Source organism: Ranitomeya variabilis, chromosome 7 (assembly GCF_051348905.1).
Source record: "Ranitomeya variabilis isolate aRanVar5 chromosome 7, aRanVar5.hap1, whole genome shotgun sequence".
Classification (NCBI taxonomy): Eukaryota; Metazoa; Chordata; class Amphibia; order Anura; family Dendrobatidae; genus Ranitomeya; species Ranitomeya variabilis.
In genome coordinates this window covers 108,124,364-108,140,134 of record NC_135238.1, presented here as the reverse complement: position 1 = coordinate 108,140,134, position 15,771 = coordinate 108,124,364, and the positions used below count along the sequence as shown (strand labels likewise).

The 15,771-nt window shown below is 42.1% G+C and overlaps 1 protein-coding gene across 3 annotated transcripts in view; it reads right to left on the bottom strand.

Annotated features, from left to right (window-relative positions):
* Window positions 1-15,771, bottom strand: part of STAT1 (signal transducer and activator of transcription 1) — a 2,295,457-nt gene that overhangs the window by 754,798 nt on the left and 1,524,888 nt on the right. For all 3 annotated transcript variants that reach the window (XM_077275645.1, XM_077275646.1, XM_077275644.1), the window contains exon 23: window positions 6,649-6,748. In XM_077275645.1, the coding sequence (XP_077131760.1) occupies window positions 6,649-6,748 (100 nt within the window). The remainder of the gene's footprint in view (window positions 1-6,648; window positions 6,749-15,771) is intronic.

The following is a 15,771-nucleotide window of genomic DNA, read 5'->3' as shown; positions in this document are numbered from 1 at the left end:
CTTACTGGGAATTTATCATCAGGTGCTGTCTGCTCTGTGCCCCATCCCCCACAGTGGGGTCTGCAGCCTTCTCCAGCTGAACTGACCTGCAGGGCTCATCTGATCACCTGTACAAGATTAGTATGTATGTATGTATGTATGTATGTATGTATATGCTTGTATATGTATGTGCGCATCTGTGTGTATCTATGTGTATGTTTCTATCTGTGTGTATCTGTGTATGTACAGTATATGTGTGTATGTATATGGTATAGTTGTATGGCTGTGTGTGTATGCATGTACAGTATGTGTGTATCTGTGTATGTGAAATAAATTTGTATGGATATATGGTATATATGTATGTTTATGTGCATGTACATACAGTATATGTATATGTGTGTACGGTATGTGTATACTATGTGTATATACTGTATGTGTGTATGTACGGTACGTGTATGTGTATCTGTATGTTCGGTATATGTGTGTGTATGCATGTACGGTATATGTATGTATGTACGGTATGTGCATTTGGGTGTATTTTATATGTATGTACGGTATGTGTGTACTATATGTATATAACTGTATCTGTGTATGTACGGTATATGTGTGTATCTGTGTGTATGTACGGTATATGTGTACGGCATTTGTGTGAATGTACGGTATATGCATGTGTGCATGTACGGTATGTGTATGTATGATGGTATATGTATGTGTATCTGTGTGTACGTACGGTGTATGTATGTGTATTTGTGTGTATGTATGGTATATGTATGTACGGTATGTGTATACTATCAGTGTATATAACTGTATGTGTGTATGCATGTAAGGTGTATGTCTGTGTATGTACGGTATGTGTATCTGTGTGTATGTACGGTGTATGTATGTACAGTATATGCCGGAACAAAAATCATTGTTCTCATCAGCACATCGCCCAGTTAAAACTGCAGATATTCTGCTAAGATGATACTGTATGGGGACAGATTGATTTACTAGTGATCATTCTCTCCCCAGCCAGTGTAAAGAGGCTAGAAACAAGTGGCGAATGACTTCAATATTGTTGATCACGCTCGTTTAGTGGCCTGAAATCAGCGCATGTAGCTACAACCAAAATGTTTCTGTTGGTGCAATATGTTAGCATTTGGGGCCCCATTTTAAACTTTTGCCTAGGGCCCCACTTTGCCTAAAACCGGCCCTGGGTAGTGACCAGGGCGCAAGCAGGACTAGCCCACTATCTGTGATTTAACCATGTGATTTAGCATATGGTCGTATTGTAAACTTTAATCCCTTCACGACCTTGACCTTTTCCGTTTTTGCGTTCTCGTTTTTCACTCCCCTCATTCCCAGAGCCATAACTTTTTTATTTTTCTGTCAATATGGCTATGTGAGGGCTTGTTTTTTGCGGGACAAGTTGCAATTTTGAATGACATCATTGGTTTTAGCATGTCGTGTACTAGAAAACGGGAAAAAATTCCAAGTGCGTTGAAATTGCAAAAAAAAGTGCAATCCTTCACTGGTTTTTTGTTTGGCTTTTTTGCTAGGTTCACTAAATGCTAAAACTGACCTGCCATTATGATTCTCCAAGTCATTATGAGTTCATAGACACCAAACATGTCTAGGTTACATTTTATCTAATTGTTAAAAAAATATTCCAAACTTTGCTAAAAAAAAAAAAAAATTGTGCAATTTTCCGACACCCGTAGCGTCTCCATTTTTCGTGATCTGGGGTCAGGTGAGGGCTTATTTTTTGCATGCCGAGCTGACGTTTTTAATGATACCATTTTGGTCAGATACGTTCTTTTGATCGCCCATTATTGCATTTTAATGCAATGTCGCGGCGACCAAAACAACTTAACTCTGGCGTTTTTAATTTTTTTCTCGCTACGCTGTTTAGCGATCAGGTTAATCCTTTTTTTTTATTGATAGATCGGGCGATTCTGAACGTGGCGATACCAAATATGTGTAAGTTTTATTTTTTTTTATTGTTTTATTTTGAATGGGGCGAAAGGGGGTGATTTAAACTTTTTTTTTTTTCATTTTTTTTAAACTTTTTTTTTTTTTACTTTTGCCATGCTTCAATAGCCTCCATGGGAGGCTAGAAGCTGGCACAACTCGATTAGCTCAGCTACATGGGAGCGATCATCAGATCGCTCCTATGTAGCTGAATTCCAGCATTGCTATGAGCGCCGACCACAGGGACCTCTATGGTTACTATGCAGACGCATCGCTGACCCCCGATCATGTGACGGGGGTCGGCGATGAGCTCATTTCCAGCCCGATGACCGGAAGCGCTGGTTAAATGCCGCTGTCAGCATTTGACAGCGGCATTTAACTAGTTAATAGCGGCGGGTGAATCGCGATTTCACCCACCGCTATTGCGGGCACATGTCAGCTGTTCAAAACAACTGACATGTCCCGGCTTTGAGGTGGCTCAGCGCCGGAACTCACATCAAAGCAGGGGATCCGACCTCCGCAGTAATAGTACGGCGGAGGTCGGTAAGGGGTTAAAGGTCGCATGCTACCCCCATAAAGCGTACTACCTTGTAATGGATGAATGTGTATCTTATACCATCACAATAGAGGAGAGGGGAGAGGTGAAGAAAGAATAGGGCCAGCATGCACAGAGCCATTTAACCCATGAGCGACCGCTGACACTCATTAAAACGGCAGCCGCTAAGGGTACATACAGGGCTCAGAAAGGAAGGAGTGATGATTTGGAACACAGACTTTGATGGAATGGTGTGCGGGTGTCATGTCGCATTTGGAGAGCCCGTAAACTAAGTACTTCCCGACCATGAGGTAGATATACCGCAAATGTTTGGAAGGGTTAAAGATGGTAAAGCGCATCAAAATACATTTTCTTGCAGATTTATTATGCCTCTGCATATATGCACAGATACTTGTGCATTGAGAACTGTGATACACAATACCATGTGACAGTGACAAGTAAGCTTAAAGACACATTTTTCATTGCTATTGAATAGCATTTTGCTTTTTCTATAAGGTACAAGTCTATGGGGACAACCTTAAAATTCTAATCACTATTGTGCCTTCTCATTATTATTATTATTATTATTATTATTATTATTTATTTACAAAGCACCATTGATTCCATGGTGCTGTACATGAGAACGGGTTACATACAAGTAAGGCTACTTTCACACTAGCGTCGGGAACAACCCGTCGCTGTGCGTCGGGCCGCCGTTCCCGACGCTAGCGTGGTCTCCGCCGCACAACGGGGGCAGCGGATGCATTTTTCCCACGCATCCGCTGCCCCATTGTGATGTGCGGGGAAGTGCGGGGAGGTGGGGGCGGAGTTCCGGCCACGCATGCGCGGTCGGAAAAAGCGGACCGTCGGGAGCAAAAAACGTTACATGTAATGTTTTTTTCTCCCGACGGTCCGCTACCACACGCCCAAGCATCGCAAAACGGACGCGACGTTTTGCAATGCGTCGCAAATGCGTTGCTAATGTTAGTCTATGACGAAAAAACGTATCCAGCAAGAACTTTTGCTGGATGCGTATTTTCGGCAAAACGACGCATTTGCGACGTATTGCAGTTAACGCTAGTGTGAAACTAGCCTTACAGATATCACTTACAGTAAACAAACTTACAATGACAGACTGATACAGAGGGGCGAGGACCCTGCCCTTGCGGGCTTACATTCTGTAGGAAACTGCAACTGCAGCTAACCTCTTAAGGCTATGTGCACACGTTGCGGATTAGGCTTAGGAATTTCTGGTGCGGATTCTGTCTCTCCTGGCAGAAAACGCACCTGCGTTTTTTTGTGCGGTTCCGCAGCGTTTTTTTGTGCGTTTTTGCTGCGGTTTTCTTGCGGATTTGCTGCGGTTTTTACCCCTGCGGTTTTCTATAATGGAGTGGGTACAAAAACGCTGCAGATTCACAAAAAAGAATTGACATGCTATTTCTTTTAGGCTATGTGCACACTTTGCGGTGTGCTCAGCGGGTTCTCCCGCAGCGGATTTGATAAATCTGCAGGGCAAAACCGCTGCGATTATCCCTGCAGATTTATCGCGGTTTGTCTTCCAGTTTCCGCTGCGGGTTTTACTCCTATACTATTGATGCTGCATATGCAGCAATATGAAATGAAAAGAGAAAACACGGAAAACATAACAAGCAAAGCCATATATATCCTCTCCACATGATGTCACAGAAAAATGTGAGTAAGAGGAGACAAATGCCTGTCTATGGAACAGTACAGGACACACCCAATACTGCTAAGCAAAAAAATAAAGAACACAGGTGCAAAGAAGTCCGAAAGTAATAACAAAATCTCTATTAAATGTATATAAATATAGCAATACAAGGAATAAAATGGAAATAGTGGGTTAAAATCTACAAGCATATTGCATGGAACGCATGGAGACGGAGAAATGCTCCCCACATCAACAGTCAGGCAGAGTATAATAGGAAGTACATTGCAAAAAGTGGCCACCACAAATGTCTAACAATCATAGCAACTAGGGGCAAAAGTCCGCAAATGTTAATAGCCAAATAACCGAAAGAAAAATATTAATGTAAATATAATCCCCAGAACGCTAACATGCCAGCTGGCGATGAGGAGAGTGTGTCCGCTCCAGGTAAGTGGAGAAAGACAACACACCCCACATCAACAGTCCGGCATAACACGATGGGAAGTATATAGCAGACAATGGCCACTGCACGTTGTATACAGATAATAGACTATCATAGCAAATAAAGACCAAAGCCCACAAATAGAAGTAGCAAGACAGTAAAGGCGTTTACTTCCGGTCATGCGCATGGGTAATCACCTTTCTCCCCTTACTTCCGGGTCGCGGTCCGGAGCCTGATTGCATGGGCCTGTGCTTTCCGGCTTAGCGCCTTGTTTGGTTGGGGGCTTGCGCATTGGACAATCCTCGGTTTCAGGGATTATATAAAGTAACCTGCGGTGCTGCCATGACACGCCCCCTGAGGAAGGACATCTCCGAAACGCGCGTCTGGAGCAGACGTGCTTCCCTCATCGTCAGCTGGCATACGAGCTTCTTGGGTAATTAGACCAGTCCTTTACTGTCTTGCTACTTCTATTTGTGGGCTTTGGTCTTTATTTGCTATGATAGTCTATTATCTGTATACAACCTGCAGTGGCCATTGTCTGCTATATACTTCCCAGCGTGTTATGCCGGACTGTTGATGTGGGGTGTGTTGTCTTTCTCCACTTACCTGGAGCGGACGCACTCTCCTCATCGCCAGCTGGCATGTTAGCGTTCTGGGGATTATATTTACATTAATATTTTTCTTTTGGTTATTTGGCTATTAACATTTGCGGACTTTTGCCCCTAGTTGCTATGATTGTTAGACATTTGTGGTGTCCACTTTTTGCAATGTACTTCCTATTATACTCTGCCTGACTGTTGATGTGGGGAGCATTTCTCCGTCTCCATGCGTTCCATGCAATATGCTTGTAGAGTTTAACCCACTATTTCCATTTGGTTCCTTGTATTGCTATATTTATATACATTTAATAAAGATTTTGTTACTACTTTCGGACTTCTTTGCACCTGTTTTCTTTATTTTTCTGCATATGCAGCAATATGCAGCATAAATAGTAATGTTAAAAAGAATAAAAAATGGTTTATACTCACCCTCTGACGTCCCAATCTCCTCGGCGCTGCACGCGGCGATCCGGTTCCAAATATGCTGTGCGAGAAGGACCTTCGGAATGTCACGGTCATGTGACCGCGACGTCACCGCAGGTCCTGCTCGTACAGCAACCCTGAGACCGGACAGCCGCGTGCAGCGCTGAGAGGTGAGTATATCATTATTTTTTATTTTAATTCTTTTTTTTTTTTTTTACACTAATATGGTTCCCAGGGCCTGGAGGAGAGTCTCCTCTCCTCCACCCCGGGTACCACCTGCACATTATCCGCTTACTTCCCGCATCGTGGGCACAGCCCCATGCGGGAAGTTAGCGGATCAATGCATTCCTATGGGTGCAGAATCGCAGCAATTCTGCACAAAGAAGTGACATGCTGCGTTTCTGCGTGGTTTTTCCCGCAGCATGTGCACAGCGGATTGCTGTTTCCATAGGGTTTACATGTAAATGTAAACGCAATGGAAACTGCTGCGGACCCACAGCTGCAAAAACGCTGCGGATCCACGGTAAAACCCGCAAAGTGTGAACATGGCCTTAAACCGCAGCGTTTCCGCAGCGGATTTTCCGCAAAGTGTGCACAGCATTTTTTTTTTCATTGATTTACATTGTACTGTAAATCAATTGCGGATCTGCAGCATTTCTGCACCTCAAAAAACGCTGCGGATCCGCAGCAAATCCGCAACGTGTGCACATACCCTAAATGAGGCTGTCAAGAATGACAGCGGCATCTAAGAGGTTTAACTGCTGTAACTGCAGCTAGCTCTGATTGCAATGGTTATTCCAACACAGCCAGCACCTGCGCTATATGATGTAGGATCGCATCCTGAGTTAGCACCATACATTAATGAATAAATTGACACTCTATGTCTGACTTTTTGTCTAAAAAAAAAATCTCTTGGAATGCACCTGGAAAAGTAAAACCCTTTCATGTTTTTGTAATTTCATACTGAGAATATGTAGAATACTAACTACCATATAACAATACGATAAAATGAAATTAAATGTCTGAAAACATAATTCCATTATAAATAACATACAATATCAAATTCAGCTGATCCAACAAGCTTGGTAAGATCTTCATATTCATCTGGTGACATTGGCAGAAGTGATTCAGCAGTTTGCAGTCGGGAAGGATGTCTAAAAAAAAAAAAAAAAAACTTTATTAGGACACTTTTGAAAATATCACAGAATATAACCAAGATGTAAATAATCCAAAAATTTAGAAGATCACCGACCAAGTGGATTATTAAGATAAAATGTAGCTTTTAATTATTTATTATAAAATTATTAATACAATTCCACCGTGCTATGCGCTGGTCAATCTGGCAAAATTCTTTTAGGGACCGAAAATGTACATGTCCCAAAATATTGTAGTTATTTTTTGCCAGAGGAAAATAGAGACAGACTCATGCCCATTATTTATTTGCATTCGGGGTTATACAGTTGATAGCTGTAAACATTTTTCCTAGCTATTTGTCTATACAGAAACCAGAGCCCGCTGATATAATGTAGCAGTTGTTACAATGTTGCTGTTAATTGGTAGCTATTTATTCAGATACTCCTTTCATAGACACCTCCTATCAACATCATTCATAGGTTTCTGCTGTTATAATGTTGCTATTCAATGGAAGCTATGGAAATATCAAATAGGGGGACAATATTGAGATCCAGGATACCTATAGGATTAACCCCTACATAACCCAGTCTATTTTGACCTTAATGACCTGGCCATTTTTTGCAATTCTGACCAGTGTCCCTTTATGAGGTAATAACTTGGAACGCTTCAACGGATCCTAGCAATTCTAAGACTGTTTTTTCGTGACATATTGAGCTTCATGTTAGTGGTAAATTTAGGTCGATAATTGTGGTGTTTATTTGTGAAAAAAATGAAAATTTGGCGAAAATTTTGAAAATTTCACAATTTTCAATTTTTGAATTTTTATTCTGTTAAACCAGAGTTATGTGACACAAAATAGTTAATAAATAACATTTCCCACATGTCTACTTTACATCAGCACAATTTTGGAAACAAATTTTTTTTTTTGCTAGGAAGTTATAAGGGTTAAAATATGACCAGCGATTTCTCATTTTTACAACGAAATTTTCAAAACCATTTTTTTATGGGACCACCTCACATTTGAAGTCAGTTTAAGGGGTCTGTATGGCTGAAAATACCCAAAAGTGACACCATTCTAAAAACTGCACCCCTCAAGGTGCTCAAAACCACATTCAAGAAGTTTATTAACCCTTCAGGTGTTTCACAGCAGCAGAAGCAACATGGAAGGAAAAAAATGAACATTTAACTTTTTAGTCACAAAATTTTTTTTTATTTTCCCAAGAGTAAAAGGAGAAAGTGGACCCCAAAAGTTGTTGTCCAATTTGTCCTGAGTACGCTGATACCCCATATGTGGGGGGGAACTACTGTTTGGGCGCACAGCAGGGCTCGGAAGGGAAGGAGCGCCATTTGATTTTTTAATGAAAAATTGGCTCCAATCTTTAGGGACACCATGTCGCGTTTGGAGAGCCCCTGTGTGCCTAAACATTGGAGCTTCCCCACAAGTGACCCCGTTTTGGAAACTGGACCCCCCAAGAAACTTATCTAGATGCATAGTGAGCACTTTAAACCCCCAGGTGCTTCACAAATTGATCCGTAAAAATGAAAAAGTACTTTTTTTCACAAAAAAGTTATTTTAGCCTCAATTTCTTCATTTTAACATGGGCAACAGGATAAAGTGGATCCTAAAATTTGTTGGGCAATTTCTCCTGAGTACATCGATACCTCACATGTGGGGATAAACCACTGTTTGGGCGCATGGCAGGGCTCGGAAGGGAAGGAGCGCCGTTTGACTTTTTGAATGGAAAAATTAGCTCAAATCATTAGGGGACACCATATCGCGTTTGGAGAGCCTCTGATGTGCCTAAATATTGGAGCTGCCCCACAAATGACCCCATTTTGGAAACTAGACCTCCCAAGGAACTAATCTAGATGTGTGGTGAGCACTTTGAACCCCCAAGTGCTTCACAGAAGTTTATAACGCAGAGCCGTGAAAATAAAAAATAATTTTTCTTTCCTCAAAAATGATTTTTTAGCCCGCAATTTTTTATTTTCACAAGGATAAAAGGAGAAATTGGACCCCAAAAGTTGTTTTCCAGTTTGTCCTGAGTACGCTGGTACCCCATATGTGGGGTTAAACCACTGTTTGGGCACACGTCGGGTCTCGGAAGGGAGGGAGCACCATTTGACTTTTTCAACGCAAGATTGGCTGGAATCAAAGGTGGCACCATGTCACGTTTGGAGACCCCCTAATGTGGCTAAACAGTGGAAACCCATCAATTCTAACTCCAACACTAACCACAACACACCCCTAACCCTAATCCCAACTCTAACCATGACCCTAATTACAACCCTAACCCCAACATACCCCTAACCCTAATCCCAACCCTAACTCCAACACACCCCTAACCCTAATCCCAACCCTAACCATAATCCTAACCACAAGCCTAACCCTAACCCCAACACACCCCTAACCCTAATTCCAACCCTAACCCTAGTTCCAACCCTAACTCTAATTCCAACCCTAACACTAAGGCTATGTGCCCACGTTGCGGATTTGTGTGCGGATTTTTCCACACTGTTTTTGAAAAATCCGCAGGTAAAACGCACTGCGTTTTACCAAATATTTACTGCAAATTTCCAGTGTTTTTTGTGCGGATTTCACCTGCGGATTCCTATACAGGAACAAGTGTAAAACGCTGCGGAATCCGCACAAAGAATTGACATGCTGCGGCCATGGGCACAGCAGATTTGGTTTTCCATAGGTTTATGTGGTACTGTAAACATGATGGAAAACTGCTACGAATCCACAGCGGCCAATCTGCTGCGGATCCACAGCCAAATCCGCACATAGCCTAATTTTAACCCTAAACCTAATTCCAACCCTAAACATAATTCTAACCCTAACCCTAATTCTAACACTAACTCTAATTGCAACCCTAACCCTATTTCTAACCCTAACCCTAATTGTAACCCTAACCCTAGTGGAAAAATAAAAATAAACATATTTTCTTTATTTTATTATGTTCACTACCTATGGGGGTGATAAAGGGGGGGGTTATTTACAATTTTTTTTAATTTTGATCACTGTGACAGGATCTATCACAGTGATCAAAATGAATGACTGAATCGGCCGGCCGGCAGATTCGACGGGCGCACTGCACATGCACCTGCCATTTTGGAAGATGGCGCCACCCATCCTAGAAGCCGGACGGACACCGGGAGGGACGCCTCGACTCCAGAGGTATGGGGAGTGGGATCAGACAGCGGGGGGGCGCCGGACAGGATGAAGGGGAGAGGAAGGGAGATGATTATGGCGGGGGACATAACGGAGGGGGGAAAGACTGACGCGGTGGCAGATCGCCGCTGTCAGTCGGTGGGGGGGTCAGATCGGGGTGTCCAGCCATGGCCGATGATATTGCAGCATCAGCCATGGCTGGATTGTAATATTTCGCCAAATTTCATTGGTGAAATATTACAAATTGCTCTGATTGGCTGTTTCACTTTCAACAGCCAATCAGAGCGATCGTAGCCACGGGGGGGGGGGGCAAAGCCACCCCCCTGGGCTGAAGTACCACTCCCCCTGTTCCTGTAGGTCGGGTGAAATTTGAGTTAACCCTTTCACCCGACCTGCAGGAACGCGATCCCTCCATGACGCCACATAGGCGTCACAGGTCGGATAGGCACCGATTTTCATGACGCCTACGTGGCGTCACAGGTTGGGAAGGGGTTAAGCAAGGCATGTAAAGTGAGAACCTCTATATAAGGAAAATGTGGAAAACTAAACAGAAAAAAATATATTATATGAAAAACTGCAAATAAAAAAATAAAGAATAAAATTATTGAAAAGATGAAAAAAATGAAATTAAAATAAAATGATGAGGATAAACTCAAGTCAAATGAAAAAACTGGAATAATGCCAAATGATGGAAAAGAGAAGAAAATCGAAATAAGAAAATTAAAATAAAACTAAAATATAAAGGCGGGGCGACAGAGATTATGAATCAGAAAGATTTTCTTGCTGAGATTCGTAGACAACTATCCGACACCCTCGTGTACGAACCTCTTTCCGCCAATCCCACCTCTTCGATTGCACACAAAATTGAAAGTACCATTAAGGCTTATCTAGACAATACTACCATAGATAAAAAAGTGGTTTCTGATCAACCATCATCCCATTACTCAGATTTTTTACATCTTACTAAAAGTGTATACATATTAGTCCTTAGACACACTGGTGTCACACTCCTATATCTCAATTTTTATACATAAACCCTCAATAAACCAGAAGGAAAAGGAAAGTGTAAACTAAACAACATTTTTATTAAATTCCAACAATCCATACATTAATAACAATAAATGGATGCCTCAAGTCAAAACAGACAGGTATACTTTTGCTGCTCACCAATAATTAATTAATCAAAGCCCAGCACAAAACAGTCTCAGGTAAATTTTACCAAAATCGAAAAATATTTTTTTAAATTTGCAACAACATCAGGATACATCTTTGCAGCCAGTGTACAGTATGTCAGAAACTGCAGGTCCCTAATAAAAATGCCTTAGTGCTGAATAGTAAATTAAGGAGACAAGAAAGCGCAAATAGGGTCTTATCTGTCAGATTATTTGCAGTTTTTAACAAAGAGCTGCTCACCTGGTGGTATAAAGTGAAAGGATGTATGTATCAACTGCTGCAGATCCACGGGCCGCCAACGCGACCTTCTCACAGACGTTATAAAAAGATGGTTTGTGGATTAAATCTGCGCTGCCATAATGATACAAATTCAGATGTAATGAAAAACTCTGGTGGTTTATTCAACGTGTTTCAACGTCTATATGACATATATAGGACATCCTTATGGTAATTTCCTGATGAAGAGGTCATATAGACCTTGAAACGGGTTAAATAAACCACCAGAGTTTTTCATTACATCTGAATTTGTATCATTATGGCAGCGCGGATTTAATCCATAAACCATCTTTTTATAACGTCTCTTAGTGCTGAATAGGATATAACACAATTAAGAACACATGGAAACAGTGACCATGAAATAAAAGCACAGAAAGTGTCACAGTGTATGTAAACTAGATTGCAAATTGCAGATTAAGTATATCTTCAAGTGGGAATCAAGAAAATGCAAACAGTGTCCGCATAAAGAACCCTAACGGTATGTGCACACGTTGCGAATTTGGCTGCAGTCAAATCCGCTGCGGATTCACAGCAGTTTTCCATGCGGTGTACAGTACCATGTAAACCTATGGAAAACCAAATCAGCAGTGCACATGCTGCGAAAAATTCCGGGCGGAAAAGCTGCGGTTTATTTTCCGCAGCATGTCAATTCTTTGTGTGGATTCCGCAGCGTTTTACACCTGTTCCATAATTGGAATCCGCAGGTGTAAAAATGCAGGTGAAATCCGCACAAAATCTGTGGTTAATCCACAGGTAAAACGCGGGGCGTTTTACCTGCGGATTTATCAGAATCCGCGCAGAAAAATCCGCAATGGAATCCGCAACGTGTGCACATACCCTTAAAGTGCCTTAATGCATGTATATAATGTTAGCAACATGTAAATGGGTATGAAACCGCATGGAAAGGTGCACAAATTGTCTTTACCTTAGTGAGGAGTAAAGCTGCCCTGTCTCTTACTCCAAAGTGCGTTTCGACAAGGTCTTCTTCCGGGGGTAAAGAAGACTTCGTCAAAAGGCGCGTTGGGGTGAGAGACAGGGCAGTTTTACTCCTCAATAAGGTAAAGACAATTTGTGTCCATGCGGTTTCATACCTATTTACTTGTTGCAAACATTAGATACACTACGGTTCCAAAGTTTAGGGTCACACAGACAATTTTGTGTTTTCCATGAAAATTCATACTTTTATTTATTAATCAAATGAGCTGCCAAATGAATTGAAAATCTAGTCCTGACATTGACAAGGTTCGAAAAAAAAGATTTTTATTTGAAATAATAATTTTCTCCTTCAAACTTTGCTTTCGTCAAAGAATGCTCCATTTGCAGCAATTACAGCATTGCAGACCTTTGGCATTATAGCAGTTAATTTGCTGAGGTAATCTGGAGAAATTTCACCCTGTGCTTCCAGAAGCCCCTCCCACAAGTTGGTTTGGCTTGATGGGCACTTTTTGTGTACCATACGGTCAAGCTGCTCCCACAACAGCTCAATGGGGTTGAGATCTTGTCAGGACTCTGAACATTTTTGATTACCTTTTGTGCATTACTGCCCTTTTCCAAGATGGCGTCTTTGGTCTCATGTGCACTGTGTCTTCCTGCAATATAACTCCACCCCAGCCTTCAGTCTAAGCTAGAGTATTCTGCCTTGCATCCAGCTTCTGACCTTGGTGGCTCCCTGGCTTTGTACCTGCTCCTATGAACCTGTGTGGTTATCCTGCTACTCTGCTCTGAGTTCCTGCTGCATACTCCGGTTTCCAGTAATCCTCCTTCATCTGGCTGCTTGTGTTTACTTCCATCTGCATTTGTTGGACATGCAAGCTGGTGCTGCTTTGCAAAAACCTGTGACTAATACCCAGGCCTCCCTTGTTGAGCTAAGATATTATTTGAACTGCCTTATAAGCATATCTATGTGTTTGGACTAAACAAGGACTTATTCGTGTCAAGTATCCTCAAGAATAACTGTGCTTCATAGACTTTCTGCTTGATTGCATTTTCCTCTGAAGTTCCCTATAAACTGTTAAGCTGAGTTTAATATTTACACCAAGTGTTGTGGACTTGAGTTTCTCTCTGCACCTGTTTGAATCACCGTGTGATAATATAGACTTTACCACTTATAAAACTGTGTCCTGTAGTTGTCTTGTTCCATGCAAAGAGTCTCCTGAGTTATCTCCTATAATTATTACAGGATACTCTAGCCAGAAAAGAGGAGACTGCTGGAACAATGACTGCAGAAAGCAGATTAGAGCAGGTGTTTTCCATAATTAGATCACTGCAGAAAAATGTGGAAGGTCTGCAAAAGAAGTTTGGAAGCATTGAACACAATCAACAAGTGTTTGGAAAAACTTTGCAGGACTTAAGCACCCGCATGGCGACCCAGGAAAACAAACTTGCTGGCATAGAGTCCCAGTATGGACGGGCTTTTCAGGACATATGCACGCAAATAGCTGCACAAGCGACTTTACCCTCTGGGCAACTGCCACCAGCTAGCCCACCTAAGTTGCCCCCATTCAGATTTAATGGTGATCGCGACAAATTTCGTGGCTTTGTGAATCAATATATGCAATATTTTGATGTACATGCCGATCGTTTTGCTAATGATAGATCCAAGGTATTGTATGTAATAATGCTGCTGACCTCACAAGCGCTCCCCTGGGCGTATGCGATGATTGATTCTCGTGACCCACGGCTAAATAACTTGGATGATTTCTTGGCCGCTATGGCATTAATTTTTGATGACCCTAATCGCCGTGCAACCGCTGAATCTGCTTTGTTGTCTTTACACCAGGCTAAACGTTCTGTTATTGAGTATGCCACTGATTTCAGGATATTAGCGGTAGATACCAATTGGGACAGTTATGCTCAATTGCCTATTTTTAAAAGGGGTCTGTCTAGTATTATAAAAGATGAACTAGCTCGCTCTGAGTCACCCCAAGAGCTAGAGACATTTATACAGCATTGTGTGCGCATAGACATTCACCTTACTGAGCGTAGGCAGGAGAAATTTGCTGCTTATAACCGTATTTCTAACTTTTCCCTTCCTTCCAAAGAGCCTGCAGGTAAAACCTCTCGGGAGGTGGAGGAGGCGCCCATGCAAATTGATTCCGTTCAGAGGCGCGAGATCAATGAGCACCGGGAGCATCGCCTTCGTGAAAGTCTATGTTTCTACTGCGGGCAGCCTCACCACTTTTTGATCAATTGTCCTAAGTTTCCTCGATGGCCTAACAAAATGCTAGCAGCAGTAGGGGAGTATGACAACTGTGATGATGAATCTGACATCTCTGAATGTAGCCTGCCTTTAAACGCTGTATTCCATTCACTTTCTATGACTTCACCCCCTAAGGAGCTGAAGGAAAAGAACTGTCACTGTTTTCTCCCTATTAAGATCCTGTGTCCAGGACAGTGGCAATTTCATGGATATCGCATTTGCCAAGGAACATGGTATTGAAATTCAGCAAAGAGCCTCTCTAATTACCATGGAAACAGTGGATGGGTCACCTTAAATCTCTGGGCCTGTGGATCAGGAGACCGTACCCCTTGAAATTGTGTTGGAGCCTAATCATCAGGAGCAACTTTCTTTCTTGCTAATTTCTTATCCTCATTTTCCTGTGATTTTAGGCATTCCTTGGTTGCGTTCTCAGAATTATCAACTGGGAGAACAAGGAGATTACCTTTCCAACAAGGAGCAACTCAGCGTTAACAGAAGTTGTCCCGGAGTCCACGGCTACGGAACCACATGTACAGGTATTTACTTTACCTCCAGCATATAAAGAGTTCTCTGACATCTGTGACAAGAAGAATGCAGATCAGCTTCCTCCACACAGGCATTATGACTGTCCCATTGAGCTGCTTAGTGGGGCAGCTATTCCTTTTGGTAACGTATACCCTTTGGCGGCACCTGAGCTTCAAGCCTTAAAGGAGTATATTGATGAAAATGTGGGCAAAGGCTTCATACGTCCTTCTTCCTCACCAGCAAGGGAACCTATATTTTTTGTTAAAAAGAAGGATGGGACCCTGAGACCCTGTGTTGACTATCGGGAACTCAATAAGGTAACCGTACGAAACCGTTACCCTTTGCCTCGGATTCCCAAATTACTGGAAAGAGTCCGCCATGCTAAGGTGTTCTCTAAACTGGATCTTCGTGGGGCTTATAATTTGGTGCGTATTCGTCCAGGGGATGAGTGGAAGACAGCATTCAGATGCCGTATGGACACTTTGAATCTCTTGTGATGCCCTTCGGGCTTTGTAGCGCCCCTGCAATGTTTCAACACCTTGCTAATGACATTTTCAGAGATTTGTTGGACCAGTTTGTGGTGATCTATATGGACGATATACTAATCTTTTCTGACTCTCTACAGGAACATGAAGAGCATGTCAAAACTGTTTTAAGACATCTGAAAGAGAACCATCTGTATATTAAGCCGGAAA